Raw genomic sequence first — 24274 nt, 5'->3', positions numbered from 1 at the left:
CCTTCTCTAATGGGAAAAGGACTGGATACTGACTGTTGGATCCTATCACATTTCCTTATGCATAGTAGGTACTCAGTAACAATTTGTCAAATGAAAGAGTGAGGTTCTAGATATCTAAGATTTCTGGTATAATTCATTCTCTTAATGCATGTTTTGAGGATCAAGGGCCTATGAGAGAAGAAAATATGTGATATAATTTAGAAGTTCTGATATTGGCTGGTGGCAATGGTAGAGTGACAGAAAGCATTTGTTGAATTTGGGCATAAGAAAATGTGTCTTCTGATACCTATGACATACAGCTGCATTTCTGTCTTGCCTTGTAGCTAGTTGTGAGGATGTTTCATCTATCTTAACAGACTAAGTTTCTCTGAGGACCAGAGTTGTTCTGTTCCAACCTCTGTCCTCCAAGACGACCTCTAGCACAGTGCTTGCTTAGAGCACATATTCAGTGTTGACAGTGGATTGCCTGTGAACTGTGAATGAAGGGAAGGGATGACGTCTAAACAGATTCTGGGTCCTCCCTACCCTGTGTTGAAATTTGGGCTAAGTAGAAGTCTTCATTTGTATCACAAAGAGCACGAGGTGTATTCAAGATTCTTCATTACTTTTCAAATCCAGCCATTCTTTACTTCTTTAGTCATCTCCTGTTAAGAGTGTTGCAGGATTGTATTTTACTTTTAAATCCAGAAATGTAAGAAGACAACAAAACACTAAAGTGCTATTTTGAGTATGTTGCCAGGAGGTCTCTGTAGCCTGACAAATTTTGGAGAATTATTGATGTCTCCTCCACTGCAGCACCCCTGTGTCCTAGATTTCCATAATTAGCATTAAACATTGAGTAATAGTATAGCAGGCGCTTTTCTTGAGCACAAGAAAAGTGCCTGCTATATGCCAAGGCACTGGCTAAACACTTTATGAAGCTTAACTTAGATGCTGCTATAATCCTCATCTTACGGGTGAATCAACAACTACAGTGAGGACGGATGACTTGACTTGCTCAAGGATGCTGAGCTATCAAACAGCAGGGTCAGGTTTTGAACTCAGGCGTGTGGTTCAAATGAGTTACACTCTTAACCCAGTGGCCTGGTGGACAGAGAGTACACAGGAAAGTTGCCCAGCAGGACTCCTCTGAATACCTACCCTGCCCAAAATATCTTGCTATGTTTTCTGCCAATTTTTCATTCTGTTCTAAGGCCCAGAATTCTACCAGAAGTTTCTAATGTGAGAAATTTCTTGAATTAAAATTTATTGAAAAATCTCTTTTTGGGTAGGGTCAAAATACCTGCAGTGCTTTTCTCTGGGAAGTTCTGAGAATAAGAGCTAGAAGTAAGAGGTTAATAATTTTTGAAACTTATATTTCTCCCCCACCACCTCATTAGTATGATTGCCTAAGTGGGTGTCCCAGGTTTTTGGATTTCATTGAATTAAGATTTCATTGAATTAAGAAGACAAAATTAAGAATTTTGTCATTCAAAAATTAAATTGCCAACATAATGTGGGCAGTTAAAAAAATTTCTTCTATTAATGATATTAGACAAAACAATGAACTGCTATCATCTAGTATCAGTTTCAAAGAAAGCAAAAAAATGTGGTTATGATCCTAACATAAAGGAGGGCTCTTTAAATTGGATACACTTAGCTCATGGAGAATCTCACCACATTGTCCTTGTTATCTCATCTTGCCTCTCATTCTTGCAACAATGTTCCTGTGGACCTACATTTGGAACCTTCTCACTGTTCTTTGAAATTTGTCCTTTACCAGGAAGGGAAAATTGTACAGCTTCCTTTTCCTTCTTCCTGTATGGATCCTGTAGTTCTAGGATTCTGGGGCCGATGCAGAAATCCACCTGCCCTTTGTAACCCTGGCTCTGGAGTGGCACGCCATTTAAATTGTGAACATGTATTTTAGGAAATGTGGAGCTGGGAGCCGTCTTCCCACCTTCTTATCTCCCTTTTTCTGGTTGTGGTAGCATCTCTGCAGTCATTGACTTCACAGGACTGTCAGTCTTGTCACAGAAGAGCTCTCTGCATTCTTCTGGTTTCTGGTGAATCTTGGTAACAATACTCCGGTGGCTTCAGGGTGTGTGTGTGTGTGTGTGTGTGTGTGTGTGTGTGTGTGTGTGTGTGTGTGTGTGTGTGTGTGGATGTCAGACTGTTGCTGTTAAGAAGGCCAAATTTGTTTATGTATGAATGTCATGGAGTCCATGATATAAATGTATACAGGCACAGACTGAAGCTGTCATGCATGTGTGGCATATCCCATACCATTGGGTACAGTAAAACAATTACAGTAGGATAAATAAAAAGATGTTAGATTTTAGCTTTGAAGGAGAATTCAAAACATGATTGAAAGGTGGGATGCTTCAGAAAGTGTGACCTGCTGTCCCTTCTAGTGGAATACTTGATTCGAATTTTATATATATGTCTGTAATATATAATATGTATTATATGTGGATGTTTCTAATTCTTTTCTATAATTGAATAATACACTTTTTTTTCTATAACTGCTGCCCCCACCCCACCATCAAGTGTTTATCTGGTTAGATGGTCAAACTTCCCCCTTCCTGCCACCTTACCTTTTACAGACAGATCTGAATTTTGAGCAGTACCTAACATTTTTTTTTTTTAGCGTTTAGTTAATTTCTGACTAACATAGTTGGAAGGCTTTAATTACATATCTAGAATATTCTCATTTGCTTCTCCGGTTCTCTTGAGAAATAGAAAAGTTTGAGAAAAAGTATAATATTGGTGGTTGACTCCTCAGTAAAACATTCAAGATGGGAAAAACAGATGTCAAATTATTTTTGTCTTTTGTCCTAGAAAAATGGCAGCAGTGAAGTTTTCTATATTTAAACCTGCTTCCATTCAGAAGCTCTTCCTTTCTGCTAAGAGGCAATAAAGAGACTGTGTCCTCAGTGACCTGTTCTACTTTGTTTTTATTATGTTAGGACTGTCTAAACTCTACTGCTGTAGGAATATTGACATTTGTACAGTCAATGATTCAAAATAAGTACTGTAAGTTGAGCTTCTGGAATTAGGTATTTGAAACTTGAGGCAAACTGAGGGTGATTTTTGTGGACTCTAGGACCTCTTGTGGTGGAGATTTTGTTCAGTGGAGTGGTGTGTTAGCTCCCCTCTGCCCACCCCAACTCAACAAGGTTTCTACAGGGTTTACCCGAGCCAAACTGTCTGTGGGAAATGAGTTGAACACCAAACTGTAGGTTTTAACTGTGTTGTTTAGCAGAGAGTTGGGGAGGAGAGAGTATGTTTGGTTGATTTTTTTTTTAATTGAAATGAATCATTTTATTAGAGCAATGTGTGTGTTTATGTTTGTGTGTGCGCACGCCTGTGTCCAGCTGATTGACCTGGTTGTTGCTCTTCATCAGATGTTTAAATGTTAACTTGAAATGCAGTCATTCACTGCCTGCTAGCTTAATCATGGAAGAACAAAAACCAGGCTAGTGTTAAATTTACTGCAAATAATTTTCTCGTGTGTTAATCTGTATATGTGAAATTAAAATTTGACTACACAGTTTTTTTACTCTGAGAAATTAAAGTAAGATAGTGACTTTAAAATGAAGATATATTTTGTTTTTGTTGCCTAGGAGATGTGAATTCTGGGAACCTGTTAACTTGGTGGTAATGCATTGTTCTGAAGGGGAAATACTTATACTGACTCTTGAAAACAGGAATCGTGGACTGATTGAGACACTTGATATTTTTCTCATTTGTGCACAAGATGAGTTTTTAGTTACAACTAAATTGTTGATTTTTCTAATGAGAAATTTTAATCTTCACAAATGAAACTTAATTGCTTCGATGGATTTTCCCCCTTAGGATATGACAACGAACGTAGGGTGCAATATATTCTAAGTTGTTCGACATAACACTGCTCATTTAGTAATCATAAAAATTGCTTTGTGATGTCTATTGTTGCTGTAGCTTTTAACTCTTGCATTTTTTTCAATAAGAGGTGAACTTTTTGAGAATGAGGATAGGCTGCAACACTTCATCTCTCTCTTAGAATTTATGAAGTACTTTTCTACCTTCTTCAGCTCATCTACCTGAAACGTAACTGCTGTCAAGGCTCCCTGACACCAACTTGAAGTAGAGGAGTCTTGGGACAAGGGTGTGTTTTGTTGAAGCTAGATGTCTGTCTTGTAATTGTCATAGTTAATTCAGGAGGGAATGACTTTATAACTACTTTTGTCTCAAATTTAGCAACTGTTCAAAAACTCTCTTTTTTAAAGTTATAAGTGATGCCTTCTTCAGTGGAAAACACCCGAGGAAGTTTTAGACAAACAGAATAGCTTGAATCTGTACCTTTTACTTCTGGAATTCCTTATGCATGTGTCTTGTGAAGATACAATGCTGAAAAACCTGAAGCTGGAGAAATATATCCAGGCTTTATCAAAGATGACCGGTAATATCATTTTCTCGAGTTCTGATATGTGAATTTGAATGAAATTACAACTCTGGGAGAATATTTCCCTTCCGGTATAAATTAGTAAGCTCAGAAACAGTCTTCGTAGGATTTAAAGTTGAAATTGCTGTTTAAGAACATGTTTCAGAATTTTACTGAAAATCATACACTCCACCATGGATTTTTTTCCTGAAGTGTGTGATGGTGTAACTCTGGCATATGAAGGACTTGGATGGCACAAAACACCTCAGCAGTGTTGTGATTTGACATTTTTGTTTTAAATGCTCTGTTGCTTTACTCTGACATGTGGGATGGGGAAGCTGCTTTAAGATTGTTCCCTGCTAGGGATGATTGGAATTAAGTGATTTTAATAGGTGTGCTGATGGACTTGTCTCCCTTCCCCTACCGCCTTTTCATTACGAGCATGGGAAAAAGGACTTGTATTTTCTCAGATGATCTTAAGGAATGCTTTAAACACTCAAATCTCTTAAGTATATGTATAATGGAAATGCTCTTGAGACCAGTGAATGAGATTTCCAGTCATAGAAATGGTCTGTTGGTCTGGTCTGCCACCTTGTGGCCCTTTACAGAATTGTCTCAGACTATACAGGTAGGAGTTTCCCACAGCTCTGAAAACCAAGTTTGGAAACATGTTTTCTGCCTTTTATTCTTTTACTGTTATTCTCAGGAGTATTCACTTTAAGGTCTTGTATACCACCACCCCCACAGGAAGGTTGCCCTTTCGTTTCTTTGCATCTAGTGCATCCACAGTCTGTTGATACACAGAAGGTATAAAAGAGAATAGAGTGACTTTGTTCAAGGTGCTTATTCTCCAGTTGAGGAGATAAAATGCAAACCCTTGAAAGTAAAGTGGCCACCCAGAACACATGTGAAGGGCCACATGTGAGTGGCACAGGCAGTGGGATCTTTAGTGGCTCAGAAAGGAAGCCCACATTACCTGTGCAAAATGGGGTGTGGGAAACGTGCTTTTCACTAGGATGAGAGGGACTTTGTTAGACTGGACCCAAAGATTGTCAGTCATTTGTACAGAAAGGGTGCAAGAGATTGTTGGTATTTGGGCTTTATTCAGAAGCCCTCCTGGGGGGCTTTGGAAGCAGGAGATTTGAATGGGACGTGCTGGAAACAGTGCACAGGTAGGTGGTCTGGAGGTAATAGGCATTTTCTGCCCACCAAACCTGTTATAAAAATTGGGATTTATAAAGCAGACAATTTAAGGGACCCTTTAAAAGTTTTATAAATAATTCATTTGACTTTATTTTTATTTTTTTAGATAGAGATATATATGAAAAGGATGCATTAATTTGTAAAAATTCTGATGTGTATGATTTCAGGAATATTTTTAATTTTATATTCTTAGCATTACTATGTGCTTGTGAACAAGTGAAATTATATATCACGTTAGCCATATAGCTTAGCCGAGTAGATAGTCCTTACTTTGTTTTGCAACTATAGTCTCTGTAAGACACCAAAGGTCACACATCTTGGCAGTGATGGAGATGAGGATGTGAACTCTGCTCCATTTGACACCCAAACCTATGTTCTTTCCAACTATCCTTCTTGGGATAATTGTTTTATATGTTTTAGTGTATAAAAATGGAGAATCTTCCAAATAAAACTTTGCAGCTTTACCGCCATGTTAACAGACACAGAGAAACTTGCAGGCTTCTCACCTTTCTCCCTCTCCCCCATTTGGCTATACACTTGAGTTTTAGTCTTGAGTATTTTAGCTTTTAACGTCCTTTACAAATAATGTTCAAGACATAGCTCTCTAATTCCTTGCTAGTGATCTTTAGCCTACAAGGATAAATTACCTTTTTGTCTTTGCAAGGGAGAATAAATTGGCATCAGTACAGCTCCTGGTGCTGACACGGATGCCACTTAAGCAAGATACTCCTTTCTCTTTCTCCTTACGTTTAAATCTGTAGGCATTTACCCCTTGGGTCTCCACAGGCCTGCTAATTGTGGCAAAATCTTGGCCTTAGTTTCTTTGATGATTGAGATAAAGTCTTTTTAAAGGAATCAACTTTCCTTTTTTTTTTTAATTTATCTTATAACTGGAGGGTTATACCCTTTGACCACCTTACTGATTATAGTTTAAATACATAGCTTCATGGGGCATCTGACTGGCTCAGTCCGTGGAACTTGTGACTCTTGACCTCTGGGTTGTGAGTTCAAGCCCCACACTGGGTGTAGAGATTACTTAAAAATAAAATCTTAAAAAAAATACAGAGCTTCACAAATGCATGTATTTTTTCTCATAGTGCAGTGCAAAATACCGCCTCCCTCATTGTTTACAAGGGGTCTCTAGAGGATAGGAAGAAGGAGCACACAACACTAATTGTGGGAAAGGAGTTAGAGGAATACTTCTCTTTTCTCAGATCTCCAAAGATTGTATTAAAATATATTGTAAGTTGTTGGCGAATCCCCGATTCTGGTGAACAAGTGAAATTAAAAGCTAGTTTTAAATGCATTATGAATTTGCTGTGAGGCTGATGATACTCTGAATGAGCCTCTAAGGAGAAATTAGAGAAAGAGCCCAAGACGCAGGAAACTTTCCCTCTGACTTCTTTCCTATTAGACTGTGTTGTGTTTATAGACTCTGAGCAAGAGGGTTGGTTAGGTTGTGAACGAGTAGAGAATGCTTTTGGGTTTTGATATGTGGTTTATGTTTGGGGCAAAAGTGTGTTTGTTCTTCTTTTCATGGAAAGCTGCATTCCAATCGGCCTGTCAGTATTCTTGTCTACCAGGCTGCAGTGTTTTTACAGTTGCTCAGCCTGCTTTCAAATAGTATCTATTTTTGAAAAAAGGATGTCCTTCCTAGGGTAGGAGGAAAAGCTTATTGTTCCAAAAAATGCTGCTTCCTGGTTAGAGCAACATGTTCCTGTTTGTCTTCAAGACTAGAAAAATTTGGGGAAAAATAGCGTACATTTTTAAGGGTCCTTTAAAATAGCAACGGTCATGTGAATTTTATTTGTCTTGGGAGGTGCACTTGGGGAATTCTCAGTTTGCATATCATAGTTTCTTGACAGAAATGTCAGTTGGGATACTTCAGGTGATTTAATGCTCCAGCATTTGTTTTTCTGCAGTCAAGTTTGTTGAAATGTAACTTCAGTCTGTGAATGTCTCTTGTTTGCATAGAAAAAAATTTATCATCCAAGAATATGACTCCCCGAAGGTCATACATTTCCTTGTTCATCTTAAGAGAAAGCCCTTGCTCTGTGATGCAGCAAGCATATCTGCTTTTCACTGAGGTTTGCAGATTTCAGGTTGGTTGGAGGAGCTAATCTTCCTCAGCACCCTACTCTTTTGCCTTTTTGTGTCTTTGCTGGGTAAAGGCAATTCCATGCCAATTTATAGATTATTTTAATAAAGACCAACTATTAAGAGGAAATGAGGGTTAAAACTTACAGGTGAAAAGTGAAGGCAGACCACTTAGCAGTGACCTCTACGGGCAAGGAAGGGAGTGGAAGCGGTTCCTGGGTTTGTTGGCTTGCTTCACCTGGCTTCTCATGCCCCCCCCCCCCCCCCCGCCCCCGTATCTCTTCCCTTACTCTTCTGATATTTTCCTTTCTCTTGGTTGTGCTGCCTGAAATCTCATACATTTACAGATTTGTTTGGACTATGGAAATGCAAATGGAGGCAGACAGCTCCCCACAGAAGATTCAAGGGCCCCCACTGATCACTCATCTCTGCATTTGTATTCAGATTTAATTTTAATTTTTAGACCAAGGCATTGATGCCTTAGAATGAGGTTTGGGGTAATGCAAGATCTCTGGACACCTGGGGAGAGGGTAGAAAAAAATGCGTAGGAAGATTCAAAAGGCCATCTTTGCCTATTTCAAAATATTGTTTGGTCCATTTTGCTCCTAGGGAAGGATAAGAAAGCTTGTCTTCCTTTTTGCCTTTCAGTGTTATTTACCTTACTTGAAATCCCTGATCATCGCTAAACCTAATATTTGGCCACTGGGCTCTTTATGGAAGAAAAGCTTAACCAGAGTCCTTATTTCTTTAGTTTGCATTTCTTCTGCTCATCTCTAATCAATGTTCTTTCTTTCCTCAGAGTCAGGAGGAGAGATTTCCTGATGCCTTTTCCAGAACTTTTCTGCTTTTCCTACCTGTCTCAAATATGTGATGGTTGTGTTCATATTGCACAGTGAAACATTACACTTACTTGTTGCTGCCATCTAGACATCATTTCTTACCATTCCTTCTGTTAGTTACAACTAAGAGATCTCAAGTGTAGATAACAATGTATCTGTAAAGTCATCTAATTCAAGCTAGATTATATTGCCTTCCATTTAACAGCTTCATTTAGAATAACGATGTCTGCTTCTTGAGTTTATAAGGTCCTTGTGGCATAAACCATTTAAAATAAGTTTCTTTTGAGATGGCTTATTCTAAGGGTAATAGAAGAAGCTCTAGACATAATCGTTGAATTCATTTCGAGAGTTGAATTCAATTCAAGAAGTTTATAGTCTAGTTAGATATCTGAAGTACATGAAACAGTTGCATAGGATTCCCTGATTTTGTATTGCTTGAGTGACACATGTTTAAAATTATTCCCCAGAAAAACATCATGATTATGTGAGCTGCAGATGTCTTATTTATGCAGTGACATACATACAGATTTGGTCATGCAGTGGTGAGGTAATGCAGTCCCTTTCCTTCACACTCAGAGTTTCATAATGCAGGCTCCGTAACAGATTTCTGACCCATTTACTATGTCAGTGACTTATAGGTGAGAATACACCATTGTTCTCTACATTTTTAAAACTAATAAGCAATTTTATTTAATTTGCAAGTTATAACTATACTTATCTTAAGATAAATAATGTAGCTATTGTCCTTAAATATATTTTATATAATCATATAGGATATACGTTCATACTCCCAAGTTGTTGCATCAGTATTGACATATGTCCTGAGTGTGACATAACTTATTCAGGAAGGTGACCCCTGCACAACTATGAAACTCTACAATGTTAAGAAGCAGCAGATTAATAAAGTGCCATTTCATTAAGGGGTATGCTCTTTTACTTTGATTTTGCTGGGTTTGTTTGAACAACAGTTATTTAAGACCTATTGTCTTTTAAGGCTTACGGGTGTTTTTTCCCTCCATTCTATTTCTAAGCTTCCAAATTCTTGCTTCTGTCCTGTTTCTTTTAGATTTATCCCTTCTCCAGATTTAAAAAAAATTATTTCTTTCTACGGCTTTCCCAGTATACCTTTTTTTGTCATTGTAAATTTATTTGCTTGATGAATGTTAAATGAATGTGATTAGTCTTGTCTGTTACATAAGAGTGTTTTAGGCTTTGGGCAGGTTATAACCCAAGGTTGATAGGTAATTCAGTGAAAAATATGTAAGACTTTAGTATTAGATTCAGAATATAAGCTCTTCAGAAATGGGGGGCAGTCTTTCCATACTATTTAATGACTGCAAGTAGCACAGATATTTATAATATCTAAAATAGAACGTGAACTTTAGGATAGTCCAGAAAAGCTCTTATTATAGCTATTAAAGAAAACTCATTAATTAGGACACTTTTTATTGATTTTCCCTACATGCAAATAGAGTATTATGATTGGAGTCTGATTGTTTCTAAAGAAGGAATTTATTAGCTTTAGGAATGCAAACTTTAACTAGATGGTGCGAAAGGTTTTGTTTCAGCTTTCTTATTTGTATTGAATTTATAGGGTCTAGTTTCAGATTTCAGTCTTTAAATAGCTTTTAAAAGACTTGTGGGAAATAACAAGGACTATAGATGGATAAAGTTGAAGACCATCAGTTTATTTGAGAGTTGATCACCAGAGGGTGGCACTTTAACTTTCTAATATTATAAATTTTAAATTGGGACAATTTAAAGTTATAAGTAAGGTTTTTTTCCCCCCTTATCACATCACAATATTGTTTAAGGACTACACCAAAATATTTTAGGCTGAAAACCTCCTCAATGTCCTCTTAAAAAGTTTTTGAATTTCTTATCTAGTTGTTATCACTATCCCTTATCTGTGCCCTTAATATATGAAATTTAATTGCACATATAGTTTGAATTGTTTAGAAAGGTATTCCTAGGGCTACAGAATTTTTTTCTTAATTAAAAGAGAGGATTAAGGGACACCTGGGTTGCTCATTGGTTAAGCATCTATCTTTGGCTCAGGTCATGACCCCAGGGTCCTGGGATTGTGTCCCACATTGGGCTTCTTGCTCAGTGGGGAGTCTGCGTCTCCTTCTGCCTGCAGCTCCCCCTGCTTGTGCTCTGTCTTTGACAAATAAATAAGTAAAATCTTAAAAAAAAGAAAAGAGGATTAAATTGAACCAAAGTGTAGTATAAGACTTGTATACTCAAAAGTATAAAACATTGTTGAAAGAAATTAAGGAAGACCTAAGTAAACGGCAAAACATCCCCTGCCATGGCTTGGAAGACTAAATGTTGTTAAGATGGCAATACTACCTGAATTGATCTACCGACTCAATGCAATCCTTATTAAAATTTCAGCTTCCTTCCTTCCTTCCTTCCTTTCTTGCGGATTGCCCACCCATGCCCTCTTCCTGTTGCTCCTTTTCTGGGCTGAGGAGAGTGCAGTGGGTTTCAGAGCCAAGAGGGCAGGGAAGGGTCATGTACATGGCTTCTGCTGGGTTCCATGCCATGGCCCAGTGCCACTGTGGTCTCCTAGAAAAAAAATTGTGGTATGTGAATTATATCTCAATAGAAATCTTATTTTAAAGACAAGACAAAAAGGATGGGGCAGCTGGGTGGCTCAGTCAGTTAAGTGTCAGACTCTTGGTTTTGGCTCAGGTCATGATCTCACAGAGGTGGGATTAAGCCCTGCACGGGGCTCCAGGCTCCTCGCAGGAGTCCACTTCACATTCTCCCCCCACCCCATGCATGCACACAAGCACTCTTTCTGTTGCTCTCTCTCTTTCAAAATAAATAAAATCTTTTAAAAAAAATGATAATTTTTCAAGTTTCTTAAAATACTTATTTTCAATAAGTTTAAGCCAATTTATTATATATTTTCATACCCTTGTATATATCCCCAAGATGGTTGAATGGATAACACTTGTGTGATTTAGTTTTTCTCTTGATTTTTCCTGCTTTTTCTTGACAAGTCTAATAATTTCTATTTTTCTTTTCAAACAGGATCTGGAAATAGTATATTCCTATTTACATGGTATGGAAGCCTTATCAAACTTGAGAGAGCACCAACTTAGGTAAGTCATTTTATGATGACTAATAATGGGATGCTGGAACTCGGTAGGACCCTTTATAATGGTTAAGAAGTAGGATTACAGATAACTTATGAAAACTCTGCCTCATCTAGCCTCTGTACTGGGCCTTATAAGTTTTACATCCATATAATAATTTTTTGACATTTCTACCATAGTGATATCTTCTCTTCCTCCATATCCCACTCCTTGCCCCCCTCATCTGAAGGAATAAAAACTACTTGGTGAATACCTCGAAAGGAGTGTTATTTGCTGTCCTGGCAAACAAAGATCTACATTTTAGCACTTAGATACATAAGAAACCAGAATGTTTTTAACCATTCAAAGAACAATGAGGTTCATTATTTTAATATGTTTTAGGTCTTTGTGTGGAATATATTTATTGCATTAAGTTAACTGCCCTTTTGTGGGAAACACATATAAAATCTTTTTGGTTCTATTGTACAGTGATAGAGTAACCTTAATTCTGGTTATCTGGGCTGTATTAAAAGAACAAAAACATATAATCCAGTGATTTTGTCTTAACTGGAACAGAATATAAAGGACCTTGGGAGGATAGATTATATATAAATACCAGCAAGGACATAGAGAAGGTTTTGTTTCCTCCAATTGTAGCTAGTTTTGATACCAGCAGTTTTTAATTATTAAAGGAATACTTTTTCTATGTATTTTCCCTTTACTCTTTAAACACTAATTAATTTGCGAGCATGTCAATTTCATTGTTCAAGTTGTTAATTGAAAAAAGTCTCAAGAGGATTGAGTACTTCTAAAATTTAATTTTTAATGAAAAAATCATTTAAATTAAAGTAGATTGCAAGTTAAGTGTTCAAAAATTCAAGTTTTATTGGAAAGGGCAAAAACTATTGGGAATTTAGAAGATGGCTAAAATTAAAGTAGGAATAATTTTTAAAGTGTCTAACTTTCATTTTATGTTTTTTTTTGGTGACAGCTACCCTAAGAAAAAATTATAGCAACATCTATTTGATTGAATGCAGTTAATTTGCAAGTGCAAATTATTTAATAAGCAAATATAAATGGCACATTCCCATGTGTGTATAAAACCACACATGGATAATATTTAAATAATATTTACATATATTGTATAATGTATGTCTATAGTATATGTGGTTATAAAGTTATTTAGGTAACGGACTCTGTGCAATAGAACAAGGAAAATTTTAATACTTCTTATGGAAATTTTCAAAATTACAAAAGTAAATAGTACGATGAAGTCCCATAAATCCATCACCCAGTTTTAAAACCACCAGTTTTCCTCTGCTTCAAAGGGAAATTTTGGATAGAAATAACTGATTAATCCAGTCATATAGTTTAGTCTATTTATACTTTAGAAAGTCTGTTTTGGAGACTATACAGTTTTGCTTGTTGGCATGAGCTTACAGGGAGGGAACTTTAAGATGTTTATCTTATTCTGCTTATGTTGAAATCATTTATTTCTGGTATTTATGGAAAATATCAGCTGAAACTAACTTCAGTCCTTTTTTAGAACAAGATCAAGATACCAACATGGTTAATAACAACAACAAAAAAAGAGGTACAGATAAATACAATGACTTGGATAAAATAGCTACCATTTCTAGGAAAAATATATCTTATTTAGATAATTTATTTTCTTTGAATTTTATACATAAAAGTTTTATCCCTGGGATTAACAGGGAACAGTTAAGACTTCCACATAATAGAGTTTTCCAATTTTAGAAAAGAAACCGCACTTAATCATGATTTTGAAAGTTTGTTTGTTCGGCATTGGGTAATAGAACATTAGTCTTCTGTGAGGGACAGCAGAGACTTTCATTTATTGGAAAACTTCAGCTTTGTGCGTTATTGTGGCCCACCCATGTGTAAGCAGTAAAGTGATTCTGAGTGTTAATTGGCATGCAGTTAATGACTATGTTGCTGTAAGATCACATATCCTATGAAGTGTATAGGTTTTCAGATCTTCACTTAAAAACTATATATTTTTTCAACACAACTTTATTTTTCTAACGTTTACTCCCTGAATCCACATGGATTAGAAGCAGCATATTTGCCAAAAGGGCAGAGGATGCTATAGTTAGGTGAGAGCCAAAAATCTGAAAAAGCAAAGTAACTGCCTGGACCCATTCAGTGTTGGAAATAAGAGCCTGCTGGAATATACATTCTTCAGCATTACGGATAAGTGTAATTATTGTTACATAAGCAGTTTAGATCATTAAGAAACAACTAAATTATGCTTAGTATATTCTTGAATTCAGGGAATATCAATGTGCTTTTTGTAAAACATCCTCCAACAACGTTTAAAGATGACCAGTTTTGGTACTTTTCCCATTTATTTATTTATTTTAGTACTTTCCCCATTAATTTGTCTTATAGAAGATTTTATCATGATTTTCTGAGCGCACTGGTTAAATTTATTTATTCAGTCAGCAGTCATTGATGTGTGCCTATTATGTGCTAGACACTGACGTAAGCCATGGAGATACATTGAAGTAGACCAGACCTCTGCCTTTATGGAGCTTATATTCCTGGTGGGGCAGACAAGATTTAAGTAAATGGGTCAGTGTTGTTATATTCAGATGTTAGTGCGTTCAGCACGGTGTGTGGCTGTATCCCAGCAGACTCTAAACCAAGGGTAGAGAAGCAGTGATTGAGACCTAAGTTTATTGAGGGAACTTAGGTTACAGGGAATTCAGGAACAGCGGACTGGACAAAACACCTGCTTCTGGATCCATAGTTAGCAAGTTTTTATAGCGTAGCAACTTAGTCTAGCAGCTGTCTGTAGCCCTTCCCATCCTTCCATGGCCAGTTCCAAGGAGCTCAAGGCCTGCCATCCAGTCACTCTTTATTACAAAGGAGATGCTCTGGGTTGGCCACCCCTGGAGCCCCTGACCTTGAACGCTAAACAACACATTCTTGTACGTATTCTGCTTGATGGGAATATAGAGTGAGGATGGGATCTCTACATTCTCAAGATAGTGATTAACAGGAACATTCAGAGTGTGCTTGTACAAACTAGCCTTCTAGCATGTACCATATACTCCACCTGGCATACCTTGGATGGTCCATACATATTTTTTTTTTTTTTTGAGAGGAGAGGAGGCAAGGAGGGGCAGAGGCAGAGGGAGAGAGAGAGAGAATCTTAAGCAGGTTCCATGACCTTGAAAACATGACCTGAGCCTAAATGAAGAGTCAGATGCTCAAATGACTGAGCCACCCAGGGGCCCCTGGCCTGTACGTTTTTTATATTCTCTTCTTTTGCAATGTCCCTGGGGCCAAGTATGCCGAGGTGCAGTGCAACCAAATCCTACAGCAACAGTACAAGCCACAGCGTCCAAATAATAGGAGAACACAAATGGCTAAGAAACCCTAGAAAACATTTTGCCCGAGGAAGCCTACATTCACTGATAAGGGGGAGTTCACTATATACCCAACAGTTGGTTTTATTCTGTATAGAAGCTATGGTCAGGACCTGATTGGCAAATAGGTTCCCCATGCAGAATATAAGGGCAAAAAGTTAAGCTGTTTAGTAAGCACCAGAAGAGGCAAGTCATGATTGTTTAATAGAATGCAGGAGGCGGTGTTGTTCTGGAATAACACCACCCATGACTGTGGTTTGGCTCCAGGTTTATAGTACCCAATTGTTGGCCTCCCCTCTGCTATACAGTGGGACAAGCCTGAAAAGGATGGTGGGGGTATAATAGTGCTCCATAAGGTGATTATGATAGTGTCTTTTTTTTTTTTTTTTCCTCTTGTGGGGGAGAGATAGATGGAGGGAGGGGCAGAGGGAGAGGGAGAGGGAGACTCCTAAGCAGGCTCCCCACCCAGAGCGGAGCCCAGCATGGGGCCCAGTCAAACAACCCTGAGATGATGACCTAAGCTGAAATGAAGAGTCAGGCGCTTAACCGACTGAGCCACCCACATGCCCCAGTAGTGTCCTTTTTTATGAGAGGCCTGGGATTGTGTACCTTCATTGTCTTTGGTGGAGTGGGGTCAAGAAATGGGGTGATGAGTAGGTCCTGTTCTATTCCTAGTCCCCATTGGGCCAAAAACCTGAACCACTGTGGACTTCTTTGCCATTTCCAGGGCCATCTAATTCTATGTTCCCCTGTAGGTGGATCTTGTGGCAGGGACAATAAAAGGTTACCTTGTGCCTCTTCCTAAAGCAGAGAACATCCTTCCTGCATGCTGTCAACTTATCTTCTAAGGGTGACATCAGGTCCTTGAGGGAGTAGAGTATAGGCACTGGACTGATTGGAATGTACCTGTTCATTTAATATCCTATCAACAGGCAGCTTGTCCAAAAGGCCAGTGAATGGATTTCTTGTCCCATTTGTTTCAACAGTCCATTCATGTGTTCCATCAGTCCAGCTGCAGTGGGATTGTATGGAAATACAATTTCCATCCATTGGATGGAAATGCCAATGGATGTCTGAGTGTTGGCCCACTCTTGCACTTCATGTCCTGTAAAGTGGGAGCTTTGGTCACCGTCAATGTCAGTGGTACCTCATAGGGAGCATCCAACCCTCATAGGGAGCATCCAACTGTTCTAGACTGAGGATGGTAGCCTTTTGGTTAGCACGCTTACCAGGGTTGGCTTGCAGGAGTTCTGAATGAGTGTCAGTACACATCAAAGTATAACAGCAACCATCAGAGAGGGGCAGGGGACCGAGGTAGTCAGTCTGCCATCTTTGAATATGGTGCTACTCCCTTGTTATCTGTCCAGTGTCACTTGACAAAGGTTGTGGCTGTTCCTGGGCATAGGTTGACCATTGTTAGCTGATGGTTCCAATGTCTTTGTAACACTACAGTAAGCCCCAGTTATTAGCAGTGGCCCACAAGGTCTGTGTCCTGTGTCCCACCTTCTTGTGTAGCCAGGTGGTAACATCTTCTGTTGGCATATCTTCTAGGAGGCAGCCATGGGCCAGCTCATTATCTTGTTAAATATCAGGTGGGGTGCATGCTGTGTGTGCATCTACATGGTAAATAGTGATGTTCATACCTCATAATTGCTGGAGTATGTCCTTCCACGTTTTGCCCCAGAGTGGGGGTTCCTCTACCATCCAGTCCTGTGCCTTCCATTGGAGAAGCTACATGGTCAATTCTTTGTAGACTGTCCAGCTATCTGTGCATATAATAGTGGGGGTAGGTTCATGGAGCAGCACCACCCATGCTGCTTATAGTTTGGCCCATTGACTACTATGTCTAGTACTAGAGTCTATCCAGATAACTTTCATTTGAGAGTGGGATGGCAGTAGCCATCCAGGTGCAGAGTTTGCTCCTTGCTGAGCCATTAACATACCAGGCATGCTCAGGGATTGGTCTTTCTCCTTCCAGCACAAAGGATGGCAGCCATGGTGGCTAGGCTATGTCAGTTAATGGCTGTGACATAAGTTATGGGGCCAAGAATGGAGTGCAGCTCCACACGAAGGGGGCTGTGTGTCAAGGTACTACATTGTTGCAAGTAGGCATGCCATTCAGCTAGTTTGGGTCTAGGCACTGCCTGATTTGGGCTTTTGGAATGTATCCTCTAGCTATCCTGCTATAGGATACTGGGTGTGAACAGTTACTGGGATCCCTTTAGTTAGGTTTTCTACTTGCCGTCAGGCATGGTAAATAGCACACAGCTATTGTTCTAAAATGCTATATTGGGTCTCAGCTCCTTTTTAAAATTGTGACCAGAAACTAATAGCACATGTTTGTGCCCTTGCTGTTGCCACAAGCTCTATCCAAACCCTCTGGGTAACTGGCAACATCCAGTACATATGGCTGTCCCTGTATGAGAATACTGAAGGTTTGGATCTATTTAATAGCCATCTTGGCTTGTTCAGATGCTTGCCTTGTCTTTTTGCACTAGTCCCATTGGGCTTCTTTTTAAACCAGTCTATAAAGGGGCAGAAGCAGTTGAGCCAGGCAGGGGATAAACTGATGCTAAAACCCTAAGAGACCTGTGAAAGTTTGCAACTGCTTTGGGATGGTGGGACATGGGTGTGCCTGTATTTTATCAATAACTGCTGCAGAAACAACTTTTGTCTTATCCGTTAAGCCAGGGCCCTGTATTTTGTTTTTGTTGACTGCTCATCCTTGACGTGTTAGGTGAGAAGGCAAGTCTGGTGCAGTGGACTGCAAAGTAGAAAAAGACTGAGAAGTTAACATTAGATCATCAATGTAATGAGACAGACAGACTGCCTCTGAATTACCCAATGACTTAGGTCACTGGCCGCCAAGCCGTGGCAAATCATGGGGCTATATAAATACCCCTGTGGTAGGATGATGAATGTCTGTTCTCCTTCCCAGCTGAGAGTGAATTGTTCTTGGCTTTCTGGGGCTATGGGAATACCTAAAAAGGTGTTAGCCAGGTCTAACATATGTACCTAAAACTTCCCTAATTCACATCAAGTGACATGATGCTGGGCACAGTTGCATGATGAGGGGGTACCACCTTATTTAGTTCTCTATAATCCACAGTCATTTTCCACGTTCCATTTGGTTTCTTCACAGGCCAGACGAGACTATTATATAGACCGTGAATTGGTCATATAATGCCCACATTGGCTAATTCCTTAATTGTGCCTGTGATGTCTTCATAGCCTCCCGAGAGATGATATTGTTTAATTGCCATCACCCTTTGTGGGACAAGTAGTATTACAGCTGTCCATTTTGCATCTCCTCTTATTTGTTTGACCAAGTGTACCCTCACTTTGAATTCCCTTGCAGTAGTTGTCCTGAGAGGACATCCATTCCTAGAATATATTTGGGTATTGGGGTTATATACACCGTATGGGGCTTTGGTGGGAGTTATCCTGTCTGCAATTACTGCAGTCTGCTTCATTTGGATGGTACCACCCCCCACCCATCGATGGCAGAGATGGGCCCTTGAAAGTAGTTGTTTCCATAAAGGAGAGTGAATTTGGCACTGGTTTCAACCAGAGCCAAAACACTTTGTTTCTATTAGACCAATATATGGTGAGTTCTACACGTGACCAACATGTGGCTCCGGTCCCCAGACAACCAGGTGACAGTAGCTTGAACCAGCAGTCCGTGTCCTTTGCCTCTTCCCTAGTTCATAGAGAAAGCATCCATCATCCTCCCTCTGAGGGTGCCCTTTGTAAGTTGCTGTTCAGGTTTTAATTTCTGCCAGAGCCCAATAAGGGCTGCATTGGATTATTTGCTTTCTCAAGGGGGAGGGGGTCCCAGCTGCAGTGAGGTCTTATTACATCTGGCAGCAGGTAACATGCGTTGCCCTCTTCTTTGTTTCCTTCTCCTGTGAGTCCCTTTCCTTCATTCCTGCCTTTCTGATACCTCTTTTTCTGACCTTTTCTGTTTCCCCCAGATCTGTGGTAGCCCGCTCAGCCCGTGATACAGGCTGCCCCATTAGGGGGTCAAGATGGACACAAGTGCCCCCTACCAATGATCGGGGCCAGACTGTACCACCATATCTTTAGTATCTGTGGCAAACAGTTCCTTATCGAGACCTCTGTACTGTTCAGCGTAGACAGCTCTCGTAGGATATGCTGGAGCTCTTCCATAGTCTGCCATTTTAAAGGGGAGATCAGCACACCCGCCCTTGTTAGGCCAAGCTAATTTACAGCCCCATACCACCTAGGAGAGTAAGGGGGTCATGTGACCTTCATTGATGGTGCCGTGGGGATGCTACCTTAAAGCAGGGTGTGTTGTAATGAACACCATCTTGGACATTCCTGACCAAAAGCAAACTGCCTTCAGTGCCCATGTCGCATATACTGAGCAACCATAGCACCATGGATTCCCTTGGTTTATGTCTGAATTTACCCCCCAGTTCTACCAGCTCAGCAGACTGAGCCAAGAGAATGGGAATTTTTATGGGCTCAGTCCAATTAGTCTTTTCCTCAGTAGAACTCTTAGTTGGGTCCCACAACTTGGGATCCCAGGCTGGCTTGGAGATAGCCGCAGGAACTCGTTTGCCAGGGCAGTTTACCACCCCTTCAGCTGGGCCATTCTGTGTGCCAGAGTTTTTAATTTAACACCTTGTTTCCTCAAGCTGATTATCGAGGTCTCTGCAGTGTCGTTTATGTTAATCTAGCAATCCTCTCTAAATGCAGTTTCTCCTGTAGGTGGCATACTTTCTTCAAGGCAGCTACATGGACAGGAGGGGTCACCCAACTATGGCAGCTGGGCATCCATCTTTTTCTTAGTCAAATTTATCTTGGTCAAAATTTCCTCTAGACCTTTTGGTATTTTCAGGGGCATCCCTATACTCATGTGGTGGGCTTATCCATCAAGGATAGTGGCTATAGGGCCCCACATAGATGTGGATGGCCAGCCTCGGATTTCCCCTGCAGATTTCCCTGTTCCCTTTCCCACATGTTGGTTTGTTTGTTTTTTGTTTTTTTGCTTCCTGGCTGGCTCACCACTTGTGTGGTCATACTCCAACAGACTCTAAGCCAAGGGTGGATGATTGTCCTGTGAGGCCAGAGAAATGACCTGGAGACAGCCAATGGGACATAGGTTTATTGGGGGAACTTACTGTAGGGAGTCCTGAAGTATCAGCCTAGACACAAAGCATCTGTTGCAGGGATCTACATGCAGCAAACTTTTATACTGTAGCAACTAGCCTAGCAACCCTCTGTAGCCCATCCCCTCCCTGCATGGCCAGTGTTCGGAGGAGCTCAAGGCCTGTCATCCAGACACTCTTTGTTACAAAGGAGATGCTTCTGGTCGGCCATTCCCCAGCGCCTCTGACCGTGGACGCTGAATACTTTCTTCTATACATTCTGCTTGATGGGAATATAGAGCGAGGAGGATAGGATCTCTATAGTCTCAAGATAGTGATTATCGGGAGCATTTAGGGTGTGTTTGTACAAACAAGCCTTCCAGCACTTAACCATACACATAAGAATGGGTGCTGGGCTGCTTTGACTTTGTAGTCAAAGGAAGTAACATTTGAGTCAGGGCAGCTGTGCAGAAATCTCCACAGTGTAGTGATGCCCCAGATACTCTACCATGGGGATAGGCTTGGTGTATGAAGGCACCAAGGAAAAGAAGTTTGGATTTCTTTCAAAGGTAGTGGAAATCAAGGGCAGAAGTGTAAGTGATATGACTTAACATTTAGAAAGATTTCTCTAGAAACCATGTGGAGAATGGACAGTAGGTGTACAAAAGTAGAAGCTGACATCTACATTTGTAGACTTGGTCGATTTCAGAGGGTATATTTTGGAAACAGGTGCTGGCAGAGAGATGGGATATGAAGAAAAGGGAGGAGTCAAGGGTAATGACTCCAAGATCTTTGGCCTAAACAATTGGGTACTACTGATTGTGGGAAAGCAAATTCTTGGGAAAGAAATGTAAGATCTGTTTTGGACATTTTGAACATGAAATCACTGTTACACAGCCAGTGGCTATGTTGAGTAGGCATTTAGATGAGTGTGTATCATGGTGAGAGATTAGGTGTGGGACATTGTTTGGAAAGTCATCCGTTTATAGATTAAATTTAAAATCACCAACTGGATGAGATTACATGGTGCAGAGGAGAAGAGGGTTGACAGGAGTGGCTAACATTTAGAAGTCAGGTAGAGGAGTGGAAAGGGGGGAGAATCCAAAGGAGACAGAAAAAATGACGAAGGAGTTAAGAGGAAAGCCAGAAGACGGAGGACAGGAAGCCTCGAGAAGATGATGGTGTAAGGAAAAAGGGAGTCAGCAAATATTGTTGAGAAGTGGAATTAAGATAAGGACAGAAAGGATTTAGATAACACAGAGGATGCTAATAACTTTTTAGAGTCTTTTCTTTGGAGTTTCAGGGAGCAAATGATGGAGAAGTGGTAAGAGGGTGAGCAAATGGAGAGAGAATATATAGACAGTCCAAGAGGAGAATATTTGTCATGGGAAAAGCAAAATATGGATAATAGCTGGAGGGAGTTGTGTGCTCAAAAGAGGTGTCGCCCTACCCCACGCAATAGGTGATGCTAAGGTGAGTTTATTTAGTAAAGGAAGTGATTTAGGAGAGAGGTAGAAATGGATGGTGATGTGGAGAAGGAGGTAAACCGGAAGGAAAGGAGAGTCTACTGTAGGAGAAGGAATGAGATCCAGTGAACAGGTTGCGGCAAGGATCCTTCTTTCATTCTAATAGGAAACAAGACAGAGCTGCTGTGTAATTTAAGACCAGGTATTTTTAGACCCATCAATTGTGACTCTTATCTTTTCTTAGAAAGAATTGGTGTGATTCAGTCTCTGTTAATGATGTGTATTCAAGGTTTGATGCTTCCTCCTGGAGTTAAGTGACATTCAGTTAGAATGTTTCAAGTAAGGGATTGAGAGGGCCTCTGAAGTAGGGTGATGGTGGTAAGAACAAGGAAAAAGAATATCCAAGAGAGTTGTTTTCAAGTGAAAGATCAAGGGTATGTGGTGTTAATGGGATTTAGCAAACAGGAAAAATGGATGTAGGTTGATACCAGAGTTTCACAAATTGGAGACCACTAACCCCATTGACCAAAATGGAGGTGCTGTTGAAATAATCACCTTTATAGCCACTTTTTTATTTGCTAGTTCCTTCATAAGAAGGAATAGTCACTTTCTCTTTTGCATTTCTGTGTTTTTTGGAAATTTTACTTGGGCTTAATATAATAGGATGCTTCTTGAAGATGCTGTTCTTGAGGTAATTTTGAATATTTAAACATTTATTCATGTTTTCCATAATTTCCATAATTTGTTCCTCAGGGATGAATCAGCCAAAATAACAAAATCTTTAAGTTGTAAAGCCTCCATTTAGTCATTAGTCATAAATATACTGAGTTAATAAAAGCCTCCTTTTGTCTGAAATTATATACTGGTAAGTAACATTAACGTGAATGACTTTATCATTTTTTAAATTAATGGGTTCTCCCTTTTAATTTTTAGGTTCTTTTCTCATTTCCGCTTACCTCAGAGAACATTAATTTGTCCACATGTCATTTACACAGAGTAAAACACATGCTATTTTGTTCCCTATAAAATACACATGGCAAAATTGACATCTAACAAAATAGTTTTTTTCTAGCATCTCTTTACCAGATTTTGTTTTATTATATTTTGTTAACCTGGGTACCAAAAATATTTATCTTGAGGCTAATCAATGATTGTGGCAGTCCATGTAAAGTAATCTTAACTTTCTAGACTACATGTCTCTTTTATGTTTTTAATCTACTAGAATGTTTCCTCGTGACATGTTGAACTCATGTCTCTGTTTTGTTTTTTTACAGGTTAATGTGTGAGACTGTGAGGTATGAAAGACACGAAGCAAATGAAGTTTTATACTAGTAGGTGTTTTCTTTCTCTTTGTACAGTGTACTGAAATAATGAAATAATTTCCTTAAAGTATCACAAAAGTGTTAGTAATGGCTAAGTTATTAACTTATTTTTTGTAATTTAGAAACATAAAACATTTCAACTATTACCTGTCCTAAAGTAAAAGTTTACAGTCCTTTGCTGCTAAGTTCCCATCTATACCTATATATCTCTCACTTGTGGTTCAGAGATATTATTTAATATTATGGAGTATTTTGACGTTTTTATCATTATGAAATAAGAAACAGTGTAGTCTTTCCAACAGAACAAAATACATGTTCCCACAACCACATCAGATGAGATTTAATGATAGCATAAATGTCATATTTTAGTTTATAACCTTTTCAGAAATAGGAAAATAAGCTGCCCGCATCTCTTTGGGCTTAGTTTGTTCTATAAATAATACTGATATTTCTTTCAAGATATGTAACATATTCCTTGAAAAAATTACAACAGTTTCTTTTTTAAGAATGTGGTAAACATAGTAGGTAAATATATTGTATTAAGGACATATAAACTGGTTTACTGCACATATTATTTTATTAATAATGTTTGCCATGATTGGCTGTTGTTCTGTTGACTTTCTGTTTTTCAAAGTGCTATTAAATAAATAATTACTACTTTCCATGCTTATTATAGGGAATATTTATTGAAATAAATGAAATACAGCTTCTCCCCCTTAGGGAGGCTGTAATTATAATCTCTTGAAGGAGATAGAAATAGAATAAAAGGAAAACAACAACAACAGAAAGTAACCAACCAGAAGAACTGAGAGTATAGATAGGTACTAAGGGCTGAAGAAGTACAAGGGAAGCCTTGAGGGGAATGGGAAGAGTCTCAGAGAAGTGGCCCTAGGTCTCAAAAGTGTATCTGGTGGTCTAGAGAGACTTTTTTGGCAGAGGGAACAGTAAGTATGGGGACACAGAGAGGGGAAGGGACCTGGTCTGATGTTCTGAATACCTGCGGCAAGTTCAGGGCCACTGACATCTGGGTGTGCGTCAGGATGACAAATTGAGAGTCAGGCTACAGTCATATTTGCTTGTGAATGTGTTGTTAAAAATACCAGTTGTGATTCTTTAGGCAATTGGAAATGAGTTTTTTCCCTTCTAAATAACATTTTATTATGGAAAATTGCAAATGTTCACAATATTAGAGACAGTAGTATAATGGACCCCCTGTACGCATCATCCAGCATTGTTAATTGATGGCCAATTATGTTTCATCTCTTACTCCCCCCTCCCACCTCTAACTGGATTATTTTTAAGTAAAATCCAGACATAACAATTCTTCCATATCAATTTTGATATGTA

At 39.2% G+C, this 24274-nt stretch overlaps 1 protein-coding gene across 8 annotated transcripts in view; it reads left to right on the top strand.

Moving 5' to 3' along the window:
• RAPGEF2 (Rap guanine nucleotide exchange factor 2) overlaps positions 1–24274 on the top strand; it is a 233267-nt gene that overhangs the window by 57985 nt on the left and 151008 nt on the right. For all 8 annotated transcript variants that reach the window (XM_028104357.2, XM_028104353.2, XM_028104358.2 and 5 more), the window contains exons 2-3: positions 11587–11657; positions 22880–22936. In XM_028104357.2, coding sequence (XP_027960158.1) covers positions 11587–11657; positions 22880–22936 — 128 coding nt within the window. The remainder of the gene's footprint in view (positions 1–11586; positions 11658–22879; positions 22937–24274) is intronic.

The sequence above is a fragment of the Eumetopias jubatus genome, unplaced genomic scaffold (assembly GCF_037043125.1).
Source record: "Eumetopias jubatus isolate StellerSeaLion01/CBP00866 unplaced genomic scaffold, mEumJub1_p1.0 scaffold_2, whole genome shotgun sequence".
Lineage (NCBI taxonomy): Eukaryota > Metazoa > Chordata > Mammalia > Carnivora > Otariidae > Eumetopias > Eumetopias jubatus.
This window is presented reverse-complemented; position numbering and strand designations above follow the sequence as displayed.